We start from the raw sequence: 13,764 nt of genomic DNA, 5'->3' as shown, positions 1-13,764 counted from the left end.
TCACTTATATATACAGTTCTTATTCTAATAAAAGAAATAATACGTATTAAGAATATATAGGAAATCCTAAAATATACGCAAGAATACTTCTAAAATTATAATAACAGATCACATAATAATAACAATTCATATCCTTATAAGATTTACAACAATTTTTACATGATAAAAAATTAAAAATAGTTTTAATTCTAACTAGTTAAGATAATTGCTCACATTGACTCTTTAAGGACAATGTTTATCAAATTATGGGCACACATTTTAAATACGTAATTACAATAATTCAGTTATATTATCTTAATGAATTATTATAAGTGGTAAAGCACAATTCTAACTTAATTTAGTTTGCTATGCATATCCTTATATTCATGTTAAACTTCCTAACTTTTTGACTTAAATTTGAAAATAATTCTAAACAAGATAAATAAATGATGACTGGATGATCTTAAACTCTTAATTTGACTATTCTTTTACATAAAAATAAATAATAACGTACGCAGGCATAATTTGAGCTGATTGTAAAGGCACTTCACGATCACTGTTAACACTACAATAGAATGCAATAGTTTTTGTAGCCAAACATGTCGCTAACCGAAGCAAAAAGCGTGGGTATTTTAATTTTAGAGGCAAAAAGCTAAGAGACAAACGAATCAAACGAGTAACGACCACCCCCCACTCTCTCCCTCTCTCTCTCTCTCTGTATTTGTAGAAATATTCTCTCTCTATGATTGAAGTTCTTCAAGTTCACGTCAAACTCCGTCGATCATCGATGCAGATTCTGTCAGAAACTGTTTGTCATTAACACTGATTTTCAAGTTCTACACGGAATAGGATTTATATATATGCATATATATATGTATACTTGTGGAACTAGATTTTCACATTGATAGGTTTTGATCAAGAAGCTTATCTGTTGAACCTTCAGGAATTCGAAGACTATTACAAGAATTCTAGGGTTTTTGGACTCCTTTCCGGATGATATACGCTGTTCTTGCATATCTATAAGCAATTTTCTCTTTGGTGACTCCGCTTTCATCGTCCGACTCCTCGATTTCTCCGTGAAAAACTCCTATTTGTTCTGTTGTTTCTTTGCTCAAAAAAGTTGCGACAGAGTTCCTGAACTCTTTGTTTCCCTGACATAGACTCGAGTTGTTTTCTATTTTCTTTGTTTGCTCTAAATTTGCCTTTCATTAGCTATGGCGTCAATTGCTAGTTCGAATCAGCTTTTCATCAACCGTTCAAAATTTTCGTCTTCGACTAGAGCTTCTCCGAATTTGGTTCTACTCAAGAGTCGACCAGTTGTTTCCACAGTCTTGCGCCTGGAATTTTCTCCTGAAAATCAACTATCTCCGGCGCCGGTTACGTTGTCCGGCAAGGCACTGAGATTATCAGGTTGGGGTCAATTGTTAAGGCGGCACCGTCCGGTAGAAACTCTGGTAGCAAAGGCGGCAGCCGCGGACGCAGATGGCAGTGAGGTTGAAGTTTCAGATGGATCAGGGTCAGGACTTGCCAATCCAATCCAAATTTACTGTCTCTTCCCTCTTTATATATGCATTTAGCTACTATTTAGTTAATAACTTTTTATAAACAGCAGGTTTCACAAGCCTGTTCAGAGCTTTGGCGAGAGATTTCCAGTTCTGGTTACAGGTTTCTTTTTCTTTATGTGGTAAGCTAATTATGATGCATTTATGGTTCATTACGACAGCGATGTACTTGTTATTATGAAAAGCGTGCTTGCCTTTTCCGTAGCCTGTTTGGTTGACTTTTTGTGTTGACATCTGCTTCTAAATTCCGGTTGGGGGTAATTTTGGAATCGCGTTACAAAATTGCAACTGCTTGTAAGGATTTTGTTGCTAATTGATATTCAGCAGATTGCAACCTATTTTGACTTTTTATTTTTTGGTGGAAGCTCATGTAACCTACAAGAAGGTCTGGTGTTCAGAACTGAAAAAAGAAGTATTTATTATTTCTTATGTGTAGTAATTGTATTTTATCAAATTGTTACAATAATATCCAGAACAACAATTTTGATGACTAGTTATTTGAAATTAATTTTGCTAATAATATTGTGCCGGTAGGTGTTTTGGTTATTTCCCTATCTTGTCACTGTTTTATGTAGTCTCATCAAACCTAAGGGCATTTTTTATTTGCCATACGCTTTCTTTTTCTAATGTCAACAACTATTCTTGCCAATAATAAGTTGCATACAAACTCTGTTTTGCTGATTACCTAGTCTATTCTATGAATCTATGCAGGTACTTCCTAAATGTCATTTTCAATATTCTGAACAAGCAAGTTTACAATTATTTTCCATATCCATAGTAAGTTACCTTTGCTGAAAGCTTAGGCCCTTTTTATTATGTTACCAATTTCGGTTTGCAGCTATTAACTGTTTCTTCTGTTCTTCTGGCCCCCCTTTTGAAGCTTTGTCTCGGTTGTCCATCTTCTAGTTGGTGTGGGTTACTGTCTTTTCAGTTGGGCTATTGGTCTACCAAAACGTGCAGTGAGTTTTTATCTTTTGTATTTGCTATTACTTCTAGACACACTTTTCTTGTATAATTTACTTGGCCTCTAATCTGTATGCCCACTTGCCCAGCCAATTGACAAGGAACAATTGGCACTCCTCACTCCAGTAGCATTCTGCCATGCCCTTGGACATGTCATGTCTAACGTATCATTTGCTGCCGTAGCTGTGTCTTTTACGCATACCATCAAAGGTATAAGACTACTGAAGCAAAGCTATGACAGGATGGAGTTTTGACATTCTATATTTATGTTAATAATTGTTTAGAACTTATGTGCATGTCCATCATTCATTAGACTCTTGTCATGGTATTTATAAAACATATATTGTTTTGAAGTTATATTGTAAGAAAATGGAGTTGGGTTCTCTTGATGCTGGGGAGCCTATTTGCATAAGATCTAATCCATCTTATATTTAGTCTGCAAATGATTGTGCTTGTTGCCTCTTCTTGTGGGCGTGATGGGCAATGCCGGGGGAGAATGATGTTTCTTCTACTTTTCAGTGTATAAATTATTTTTGTTATGGAATACATGACAACACTATTTGGTAAAAAGTGTGGCTTTGGATATAAATATCTAAATCAATGGACATTATAATCTTTCCCAGTTCACAATATTAATACTCGAAACTAGTAGCAAGAACGATGGCATCTGGCTATTTCAGTTTATATGTATTTTATTGCTTCATAATTCCTGGTGAATAAGCCACTTCTTAGCATGGATTTGCTTGAAATATAGTTAGATGAATAATTTAAGCCTTAGTTGTCACAATACTAGCTTTTGCTATGTAAACGTTGTATGCTAACTGCGTATGTGTACTTTTCTACAGCACTTGAGCCATTCTTCAATGCTGCTGCTTCTCAGTTTTTTCTGGGCCACCAAATTCCCCTGCCCTTGTGGCTATCATTGGCCCCTGTTGTTATTGGTAATTATTCAGCTTTGTTCCTATATCTTTTTCATTTCTCTTTATAATCAACCATTCTGTTCCCCAACCTAATTGGTTGATGTATTATTCATTATCATTGTGGTGACATCATAAAATAATCTCAACTTGTCCCAACATTGTTGAATTGCCAAAAACGTCTATCTGTAGCTCTGTGCATCCTATGTTATGTTAGGTGTATCAATGGCATCAATGACAGAACTCTCGTTCAACTGGACCGGCTTTGTTAGTGCTATGATCTCAAATATCGCATTCACCTACAGGAGTATCTATTCGAAGAAAGCAATGGTGAGGTATTTTCTGACCCATAATTTTTCTTAGAACTCTAAATTTTTCTTTAGTTTTATGGTCTGGGAGAGTGGCAGAACACCTTGAGTCCCTGCTTCCCTTTTTAATTTATTCCTTTTCTTGGTGGATGGAGGGCTGAAGCCCCAGGGTATCAAATATGCACCGTTAGTCGAACTGATAATAGGAGGGCATATGTTGCACGGACTTCTCTAAATCTAAGAAGTAACTGCTGAGCATTTGAAACTTTGATAAGATTACAGAATAAGTGTCGAATCTGCCTAGGGGTCTTGCAACTACTTATTATGTTAACATTTACTATCCAGTTATACCTGAAATTACATTTTGGTACTTCTCTTAAATGATAAAAAAATTACGAGTATATCGTAAGTACCTAATTACATTTACTATCCAGTTATCCAATTATACCTTTAAGAAATGGCATAGCCATTCTGCCTCTTCACTACATTTGTCTAAGGCTATAAATTCAGGTTCCATAGTTATAACAGCCTGTTTGGAGGATTTCTAGGTCACAGCTGCACCTGCAAGTGTGAATACATATTCACTTGTAGATTTTGAGTCTTTTATATCAGATATCCAGTTCTCATCACTATATCCTTCTAGGACAGCTGGGTATCTGGTATAGTGCAGTCTATAGTTACAAGTATATCGTAAGTACCTAAGTACTCATACTATTGATTTCCAATTATCAGCACTGGAATTACTTGTATATTGACTCAGTCTACTAACTTTATAAGCAATATCTAGTCTAGTACAACTCATTAAATACATTAGATTTTCAATTACTCTAGAATATTCTACTTGAGGGATACTCTCATCTCTATTCTTGGATAGATGAAGACTAATGTTTAATGGTATTTTAGCCACACCATTATCATTCTTGTTGAATTTCTCCATAATTTTGTCCACATAATGTGAATGACTCAAAATGAGACCATCTAACACTCTTGTGATTTTAACCCCTAAAATCACATATGCTAACCCCATATCCTTCATGTCAAATTTTGAATTCAACATATTCTTGGTAGATTTGACCATCTTGTCATCACTACCAACAATGAGTATATCATCCACGAAAAGATACAAAATGACATAGTCGTTTCCCGTGTCTTTAATATAAACGCATTTGTCACACTCATTGATCTTAAACCCATTGGTTATCATTGTATTATCAAATTTTTAAGCTATTGCTTAAGCGTTTGTTTTAAACCATACAATGATTTTACCATTTTACAAACTTTCTTTTCTTGTCCTGGAACTATAAAACCCTCAGATTGTTTCATATATATTTCTTCATCCAAATCTCCATTTAAGAAAGTTGTTTTCACATCCATTTGATGTACTTCTAAATTTCGCAACGCTGCAATTGCAAGTATCATCCTAATGGAATTTATTCTCGTTATAGGAGAATATATATCAAAGTAATCTAGGTCTTCTCGTTGCCTATAACCTTTAATTACAAGTTTAGCCTTATACTTATCAATAGAACTGTCTGCTTTTATTTCCTTTTAAAGATCCACTTGAACCCTAATGTTTTACAACTAGAAGGAAGATCTACCAGTTCTCAAGTACGATTCTGTAAAATAGAATCAACTTCACTTTTAATTGTTTCTTTCCACAAAGGTCCCTCTGAAGAGCTTATAGCTTCTTCATAATTTTGTGGTTCTTTTTCTAACAAGTAAGTTAGAAAATCTAAGCCAAAAGATTTTTTTAACTCTTGTTCTTTTGCTCTGTCTAGGTTCATTCTGAAGTTCTTGTTCACATTCTGAATAAAGACTCTCTTCATTCATAGTTTCGTATGTTCATTTAGACGAACTTGAACCTTCTTTAGAGCTACAAGGAAACATTTTTTCAAAGAACGATGCATTTCTCGATTCCATTATAGTGTTCTTGTGTATTTCTGGGTTTTTAGACCTCATACACAAGGAATCGATAAGCTTTACTATTATGTGCATACCCAATAAAGATACAGTCGACTGTTTTAGGACCTATTTTCATTTTCTTTGGAGTTGGAATGACAACTTTTTTCAGACACCTCACATTCTTAAGTGTTTGTAGGATGGTCTCCTACATTTCCAGAGTTCATAGGGAGTTTTCTCTTCTTTCTTTCGAGGTATCTTATTTAAAAGATAATTGCTTAACAAAATTGCTTCACCCCACATGTTCTGAACCAGTCTAGAACTTATTAACATTGCATTCATCATTTATTTCAATGTGCGATTTTTGCTTTCCGCAACACCATTTGATTGAGGTGAATAAGGCGCTGTGACTTCATGTATAATTTCATGTTGTGCATAGAATTCGCCAATCGGTGTTTCATACTCGTCACCTTGATCACTTCTTAATACTTTAATTTTCTTATTAAGTTGATTTTCAACTTCATTCTTATAGAGAATAAATTTCTCTAAAGCTTCATCCTTGCTTTTAAGCAGATACACATAACAATATTTTATGCTATCATCGACAAAAGTAATAAAATACTTATTGCCACCTCTTGTTTGTGCAAATTTTAAATCACACACATCACTCTAAATTAGATCAAGGGGTTCGGTATTTCTTTCAATTGTTTGAAAATATGATCTTGTTAATTTTGCCTCTACACAAGTTTCACACTTATGTTTTGAATCGATGTGGAAAGAGGGTATAAGATCCAAATTAATTAATCTACGCAATGTATCATAATTAACATGACCTAGTCTACCATGCCATGAATTGGAAGACTCAAGCAAGTAAACCGAAGGCTTATTACTCTTATTCATGATGGTTATTACATTGAGTTTAAAAAGCCCATTTGATATATAACGCTTCCTAACATACATTCCAGATTTTGATAAAATAACTTTATCTGACTCGAACACCATACAGAATCCATGATTGTTCAGCAGCGACCTGAACACCAGGTTCTTACGAATTTCTGGCACATACAACACGTTGTTCAAAGTCAATTGTTTTCCAGACGTCATCTTTAGCAACACCTTCCCGTGTCCCTCAATCTCAAAAGAAGTAGAATTGCCCATAAAAACCTTCTCCCCATCAAGTGGCTCAAAGGTGGTGAACAGCTCTCTGTTTGAGCATACATGCCTCGTGGCACCAGTGTCAATCCACCATTCTCTCAGGTTAGACCCGACCAACTTCACCTCAGATACCATGGCTGACAGGCTTATGTTGGACACATATTTAGTCATGGTGTCCACCACATGCGCCTCATGGCCCCTAATCTTCTTTTTCGGAAGTATGCACTCCATAGATCTATGACCCATCTTGTAATAGTTGAAGCATTTCCCTTGGAACTTGTTCTTGGAGACTCCTCCTTTAGGTCCCAACTTTGGCTTGTTCTTCTTGTATTTGAAGCCTTGCACGTGCTCCACCACATTTGTTTTAGCAACGACAGGATTGAAACCTTTCTTCTCTGACCCTCTATTGTCTTCTTCAATTCGAAGTCTAACGATAAGCTCTTCAAGGTTCATCTCCTTTCACTTATGCTTAAGGTAGTTCTTGCAGTCCTTCCAACTAGGAGGCAACTTCTCAATAACAACAGTCACTTGAAAGTATTCACTTAGGATCATCCCCTCTACATGAATTTCATGTAAGATTACTTAAAGTTCTTGCACTTAACTGACCAAAGTCTTGGAATCCACCATTTTAAAATCGAGGAATCGCCCAACTATGAACTTCTTGGTTCCAGCATCCTCAAATTTGTATTTCCAGTCTAAGGATTCCCATAGCTCCTTGGTAGTTTTCATTGTAATGTACACATTGTACAATGAGTCGTGCATACCATTTAACACATAGTTTCTGCACAAGAAATCAGAGTGCATCCATGCATCAACAACGTTAATGATTTTCATATCTGTTTCACCCTCCTTTAACTTAGGAGCATCCTCAGTCAAGAATCTCGCAAGATTCAAAGTAGTGAGGTAAAACAACATCTTTTGCTGCCACATCTTGAAATTCAATTCATTGAATTTCTCAGGCTTTTCACCATGGCCCATAAGCACAGTAATAGGCATTTGGGTCGCAGAGACAGATCCTTACACTATGTTATTAGAGGTTCCTGCAGAATTCGTAAGAGTAGCCATTTCTAAAATAAAACTTCAATGTGAGTAGAATTTGTTTTAAGATTGTTAGCCAAATTGCTGAATTTAATGCTTGACAAATCTAAATAATCATGCAACAGAATAATTAAAGAGCCAACAAAATATGAAATAGAACAACAATAGCATAGGAGTAGCAAACCGAGGCCTGTGTGACACACAATGTCCTTAAAACAGATTTATCGCCTCATCGAGAGTGCTTGAGAATGGTTGGCGTCTATCTCCTAGGGTACAATGGTTGACAGTTGAGAAGTTAGCACAAACTTCGAAACCTTATAGCAAACTTGAACGTCGATTAAATCCTATTAGAAATTTGTATGAGAATGATTTAAGAATGCAGATGATTATCTGTGAGTGTGTTCGTTCTATTTCAAATGAATGGAGAACTTCAATTTATAGGAGGCTACTAGGACAGGCTTCCTAGAATTGGGATTGAAAGCCCGTAGTGGTTATATATATATATATATATATTATATGCACGAAAGCCTACCCTGTCCCCGATTTAACACATGGCGTATTGTGTGGCATTGGGTATATTTTAAGCATCAATTTTTCATTCACCCATTTATCATTTTTGGTCCTATGAATATACCAAATTTTCCAACAGGTATAAATAGAACTTCATGGTTGTGCTAGTTTTTCTTAAATGGTTAACAAACATGAGTTAGGTGCCTAGATTTAATGGTCTAGGTCTAAAAAGGACACCATAGGAAATAAAATAAGAATATTAAAAGCGTGAAAATATAGCATCATCTCATCACTCTGTGTCTTGGCTTAGACATATGCCATCACCCTCTTTACTCATCAAGTCCACATGTAATACAAACACTAGTCGCTGTTTCCTGGTCTTTAAATTTAATGGATGAACTTTATTTCTTGCCAATGAGAATCCATCCTAGGAGGATGTTGGCTTTGAATCAAGCCTTATGCTGTTGGTTTCTTACTTCAAAAAATAAGTCAAAAGTCAAGTGGATGAAATATTTAGACATCCATTGGAAATTGCACTATGCACAACTCACAAGAATTTAAGAAGTTGTGTGCATTGTTTTATGATTTCATCAGCATGTAGTTGAGGCTGATGTTATTCTATTAGGGGAACATAAATGAAATAGAAAAGTTACATCATTACAATATGGTAAGCTACATCTGAATATTCTGTGACGAGGCATGAGTCTAATCTTAAGATGATTTACCCTTTTAATCCAATCTATGTAATTTCTTTTATGCAAGGTAGAGGAGATACATCTTCTCAGATACACAAATTAGCAGGCATGATAGATAAATGTGGATCCTTGAGGAATGGTTACTCATTAAAACCAATTTTTATGTGAAGGACTCTCTATAGTAGTGTATATCATACTAAGGAGTCAACAAAAGGGGCCAAGGATACTGCTGTACAAACACATATACTAGATATCTCATGTGCAGGCTCATTGAAGTAGTTCAATTCATTCTTGTACATCAAACACATTGTCTGAGGTATTTCTATGAGTTCTTAAAATAGGTTCTTACGGGAACAAATATCATTATCCAAGCATCAGCTGCTCATGTATTGAAAGATGATTATATATATATATATATATAAAAAAAATTACAGGCACATTCTGTACATGCTGTTTTTTTTTTTATTTCATTTTGTTTTTGTTTGGGGATTCATGAGGTTCATTGGAGGAAATTAATTGATAACTATAATGTCCTTTTCAGAAACCTATGAAATACACCATATCCACCAATTATCACCTAAAAACCTTGATATTTAACTAAATTTTGTCTGTTCATCATGTAAATTGATTCAATCATATAAAAGGATCTCAATCAATTTTAAATGCTATTGAGGCTTTACTGAGTGCACCTGATGTGTAAACATTATTCACTATTTAATTGCATGTGGTGGAAGTGCTCAAATTTGATGCCCAAGATGTTTAGATACCTCTTTTAGTTACCTGTACCAGGTTTTCTGTTATGTATAATGAATTATTTATTAGTTAAATCTAAGCTTTATGGCTTTCCTGTACTAATTCTCAATAAACTTGTGGCAGTTATTCAATTCGACGTAAGTTTTCTCTAATTTCTGGTAAAACAGACTCATTTGTGAGATTTGATTGACGTCAATGCCATGTGCTGTGTATATTTTCTCTTATTGGTTTCCCATATATAAAATGAGTGCATAATAAGTTTATTCTTATCCATACGTTTGTACATTGTCAATTTGCTGCTTCTCTTCTCACTCTTTCCCCTGCCTTATGCTCAAAATTTTTATATAATATTTATTTCAACAGACAGGAATGGACAGCACAAATGTGTATGCTTATATCTCAATAATAGGCCTTCTGTTTTGCATCCCACCAGCAGTAATTGTAAGTTTGTTTTACCACCAATGCTAACTGAATTAATAATGCTCCTGTTTAGTTGAAGTTCGTCAAATCATATTCAGAGTCTCTTTACATGTGTGATTTCAGATTGAGGGGCCCCAGCTGATGCAACATGGATTTAGGGATGCAATTGCAAAAGTAGGTCTGTACAAATTCTTGTCAGATCTTTTCTTGATAGGAATATTCTATCATCTTTATAACCAGGTGAGAGTACATGCCACATTCATATATTTGTCTTACAGACTTCATCCATTGACTTTTTCAAGTTTTTAAGGTCATTCAGTCTTATGATCCCATGATGTGTATTAGAGGGCCAAAGACATAAATTGATGTATATTGCTCGTGTTTATGAAAATTTTGTAGGATTTCACCTTAATGGCTGGAGATGATCCAATATGAAAAAATGTGAGAAGTATTATAGATAAAGACATTAGTCCAGACTGTCAAGTTGATGTCAGCACTGGACAGGTTTTCCAGCAATGGTCTTTGTTGTAACCATTGCTCATATTAATAATAGCTGACATCTCCCAAAATATACCAGATATGTTATGCTCGCCAGAATGAGTACACAGTAAACATGCGTAAAAATAGATCTTTGTCATATTTTTTATTCCTTTAGAACTGTTAAAACATCTTTCCACAAGAGGACAAATACATGTAGCGTCCTAGGTAGATTTTCTTTTGAAGAAGTGCCCAGTAATAGCTTAAGGTGACCCTTAGAGAATGTTGTTGATATATGTGCATGTTGTTGCAAACGGATATCATAATTAGATGCATGTCTTTTTTTCAGTAAATTTAGTTCCTGGTATCTGATATCTCTTCACTTCCTGATTATTTATTATTGAATGCATCAATCTGCTATTTAATTCCTTCGCATTGAACTTTTATATGAAGGATCAAGTTTACCTCTTTATGTTGACAGATTGCAACTAACACTCTGGAACGAGTTGCCCCACTTACACATGCAGTTGGAAATGTCTTAAAGCGCGTGTTTGTGATTGGGTTCTCTATTGTAGTATTTGGTAATTACTCCATACATTTTTCTTTCTACACTTAAAAACAATACATGTGAAATTAAAGAAAAAAAGTTTTCAGTAGAGACGAGGCTTGCCATGACCTAATCAATTTCTTTAGGTAGTGTTTGTTAACTAAGATATAGATCGAAAAAAAGTAAGATATGAAAAACATTCCAAACAAAAGTGTTTTTCATTGTGTTAGTTAAATTTAATTGGAAAAAAGTTATCTAACTTCTTATTTTAGATTTCACATATAAATTTATTTCTCTCCATTTCGAATAAGTTATCTTGGACATTACAGATAAATTATCTTAATACAACTTTATTTTACTCATTTTAATAAATGTTTAGAAAATAATACTATCTATTTATCTCTATTATGTTTTATGTTTTGGATTAGAAAGTCATTTTAGCCAGTTGCTCAAAAATGGGATCTGAGAGTCCAGAACACCTTAGCCAATTTGGAAATCTGAGCCTTGATGCTCCATGGTTGTCATTGGCTAATCTTTGTTATATGGCTTTAGGTAATTATTTCAAAAAAAAAAAAAAAAAACCATGCTAGTTGATGTGCAAATTAGGAATACGAATCAAACTAGATACTTATTTCAGTAAAGAGTTGCAACGGCTCCAGAAATGCTTTACTACCTAAGGTATACCAAAGATTTTCAATGTCAATAGAATTAGTTGTATTTACGCTCACCAAACCACTTCTCAACTAAATGCTAATATATATGGATGGTCGCATTTGGCAGGTAACAAGATCTCTCGACAGACCGGGATTGGTACTGCAATAGCCATTGCCGGTGTTGCCATCTACTCCCTTATTAAGGCAAACATGGAAGAGCAAAAACGGGTAAGATTTCATTGCCCGTACCTTTTTATTCCGCTTAATCTCAATTTTTGCTTTTCTACCTCACTTATCCAGGCCATGATTTGATGTTTAACATAATTGACCAAGGCTTTACTTCTGTTTGTAGAAGCTACTCTCTTATGCATCATCCTACAACTTCGTATTATATGTAATATGTACATGATTATATGCCATCAAATCTTTGTCCAGTAGACCAGGATTTCCAAGCTACAGTATTGTTATTGCCCTTTGTTCAACAATCAAGTCCATATTTGTTTTTTCGACCCCCTTCTCCTCTGCTATAATTTTTATTTACATATTTGGCTCCGTTTCAACGATTGACTTGCAATTTTTCTTTCTTTTTTTCCTTTTTGCGAAGTAGTAAGAAAATATTAAAGATACATTTTAGCCATAGACATTACAGAAAATGGAAATTGACTTTGCAATTTTTCTCCATTTCAGAAGGCTGCTCACACTCCTGATCAGTAGAGGGTAACAGTTGAATCAGCTGATTATGCTGAATTCTTCGTGTTGAGGGTAATAAATATTTTTTGAAAAGGAAAAGTTGAGTGCACAATATCGAAGATTGATTGCAGCAGTTAATGCCTGCACACATAAGCTAATTCTCAGCAAGGATTTCTTTAATCTGGTTTAGGGAAGCTATTCCAAAATCTGGTTTTCCTGCATTAGTTCCGAGTCTTATTACAAACTGTGGAAAGCACCCTTCTTTTGGCACATAAATTATTCGCACCTTCAACTTGCAAAATTGTTAGTTAGCCTTGCTCTTTGTGTTATTATAATGAAAGTGAAATATTATGTTATTTGCATTGGACAACATAACATTTGTTCGACGTGAACAAATTTAGAGGGGGCGTGAACCTTAGCATGGCCCTCCACCCACCCCTTTGCATGCTCGCGGGCAACAGATTATCTCTATATAATGAAATAATAGTATTTTATTCTGTTTTGTATCTCATTAACTCCTTGCTTTGTCGAGGGTTACCTTACACTTTTGGGAAAAAGCTATTTCAACTAATTGATTTATACAAAAGCTTTGCGGTGAGTTAAGAGGTGATGGATCATTAAGGCCATGGACAAGACTATCTAATCTTGGCAAACTTGGGCTGGAATGGTCGGCCTGGTCATGGTTTTTACTGTGGGCTTGATTGAAACCTATAACAGCAAGACAAATAGCACGTGAAACGTGGGGCACAAAGCCCACACGGTGTGGCCCCATTCCAGCATAGGGGTTTTATTTTGCTTGATTGGTTGTTTAGAGATAGCTAGCTAGTCGAAATGTTAATCATTACTTTGTATGATTAGAATGTTTTAGTCTGTGGTTGGAAGCAAAATTTGTCTTAGATATAATATAAGGACGTATTTTCACATATCAACACTTACATTCCGCATATTTATATTTACAGGGCAAATTAGAAGTAGCAAGGAAGGTTCATGTGAATTATTTAAAAATCAAAATTAGTTTTCTTGCATGGTATAGATTGTTAGGTAGTCATTAAGAGTGTTTGATTATTTTTCATAAAAATATGTAATAATTACATATTTTTTATGAAAAATATGTGCAATCAAACACACTTTTAGTAAGATTAAATTAGTGGGTTGATATTGTTGTTTTAGGAAAAATAGCATAGTTATATATTTGTTT

The 13,764-nt window shown here is 34.7% G+C and overlaps 1 protein-coding gene across 3 annotated transcripts; it reads left to right on the top strand.

The window, feature by feature from the left end:
- The first annotated feature begins 652 nt into the window (after positions 1–652).
- On the top strand, positions 653–12,884 carry LOC127797759 (triose phosphate/phosphate translocator, chloroplastic-like). Of its 3 annotated transcripts, XM_052330898.1 has the most exons (13): positions 653–787; positions 923–1,495; positions 1,592–1,663; positions 2,253–2,318; positions 2,422–2,500; positions 2,594–2,714; positions 3,350–3,445; positions 3,639–3,751; positions 10,143–10,220; positions 10,323–10,439; positions 11,158–11,257; positions 12,004–12,104; positions 12,229–12,510. In XM_052330898.1, exons 2-13 carry the CDS (start codon positions 1,194–1,196, stop codon positions 12,283–12,285), a joined length of 1,302 nt encoding a protein of 433 aa, XP_052186858.1. In that variant the 5' UTR covers positions 653–787; positions 923–1,193; the 3' UTR covers positions 12,286–12,510. The 3 variants fall into 3 exon arrangements, with proteins under 3 accessions (XP_052186858.1, XP_052186859.1, XP_052186857.1); XM_052330899.1 differs by lacking the exon at positions 12,229–12,510 and adding an exon at positions 12,564–12,884 and having other exon boundaries at positions 659–1,495; XM_052330897.1 differs by having other exon boundaries at positions 659–1,495.
- Positions 12,885–13,764: the final 880 nt, after the last annotated feature.

Source organism: Diospyros lotus, chromosome 3, assembly GCF_014633365.1.
Source record: "Diospyros lotus cultivar Yz01 chromosome 3, ASM1463336v1, whole genome shotgun sequence".
Classification (NCBI taxonomy): Eukaryota; Viridiplantae; Streptophyta; class Magnoliopsida; order Ericales; family Ebenaceae; genus Diospyros; species Diospyros lotus.
Note: the sequence above shows the minus strand (reverse complement) of the source record. Positions and strands in the feature narration are given on the sequence as shown.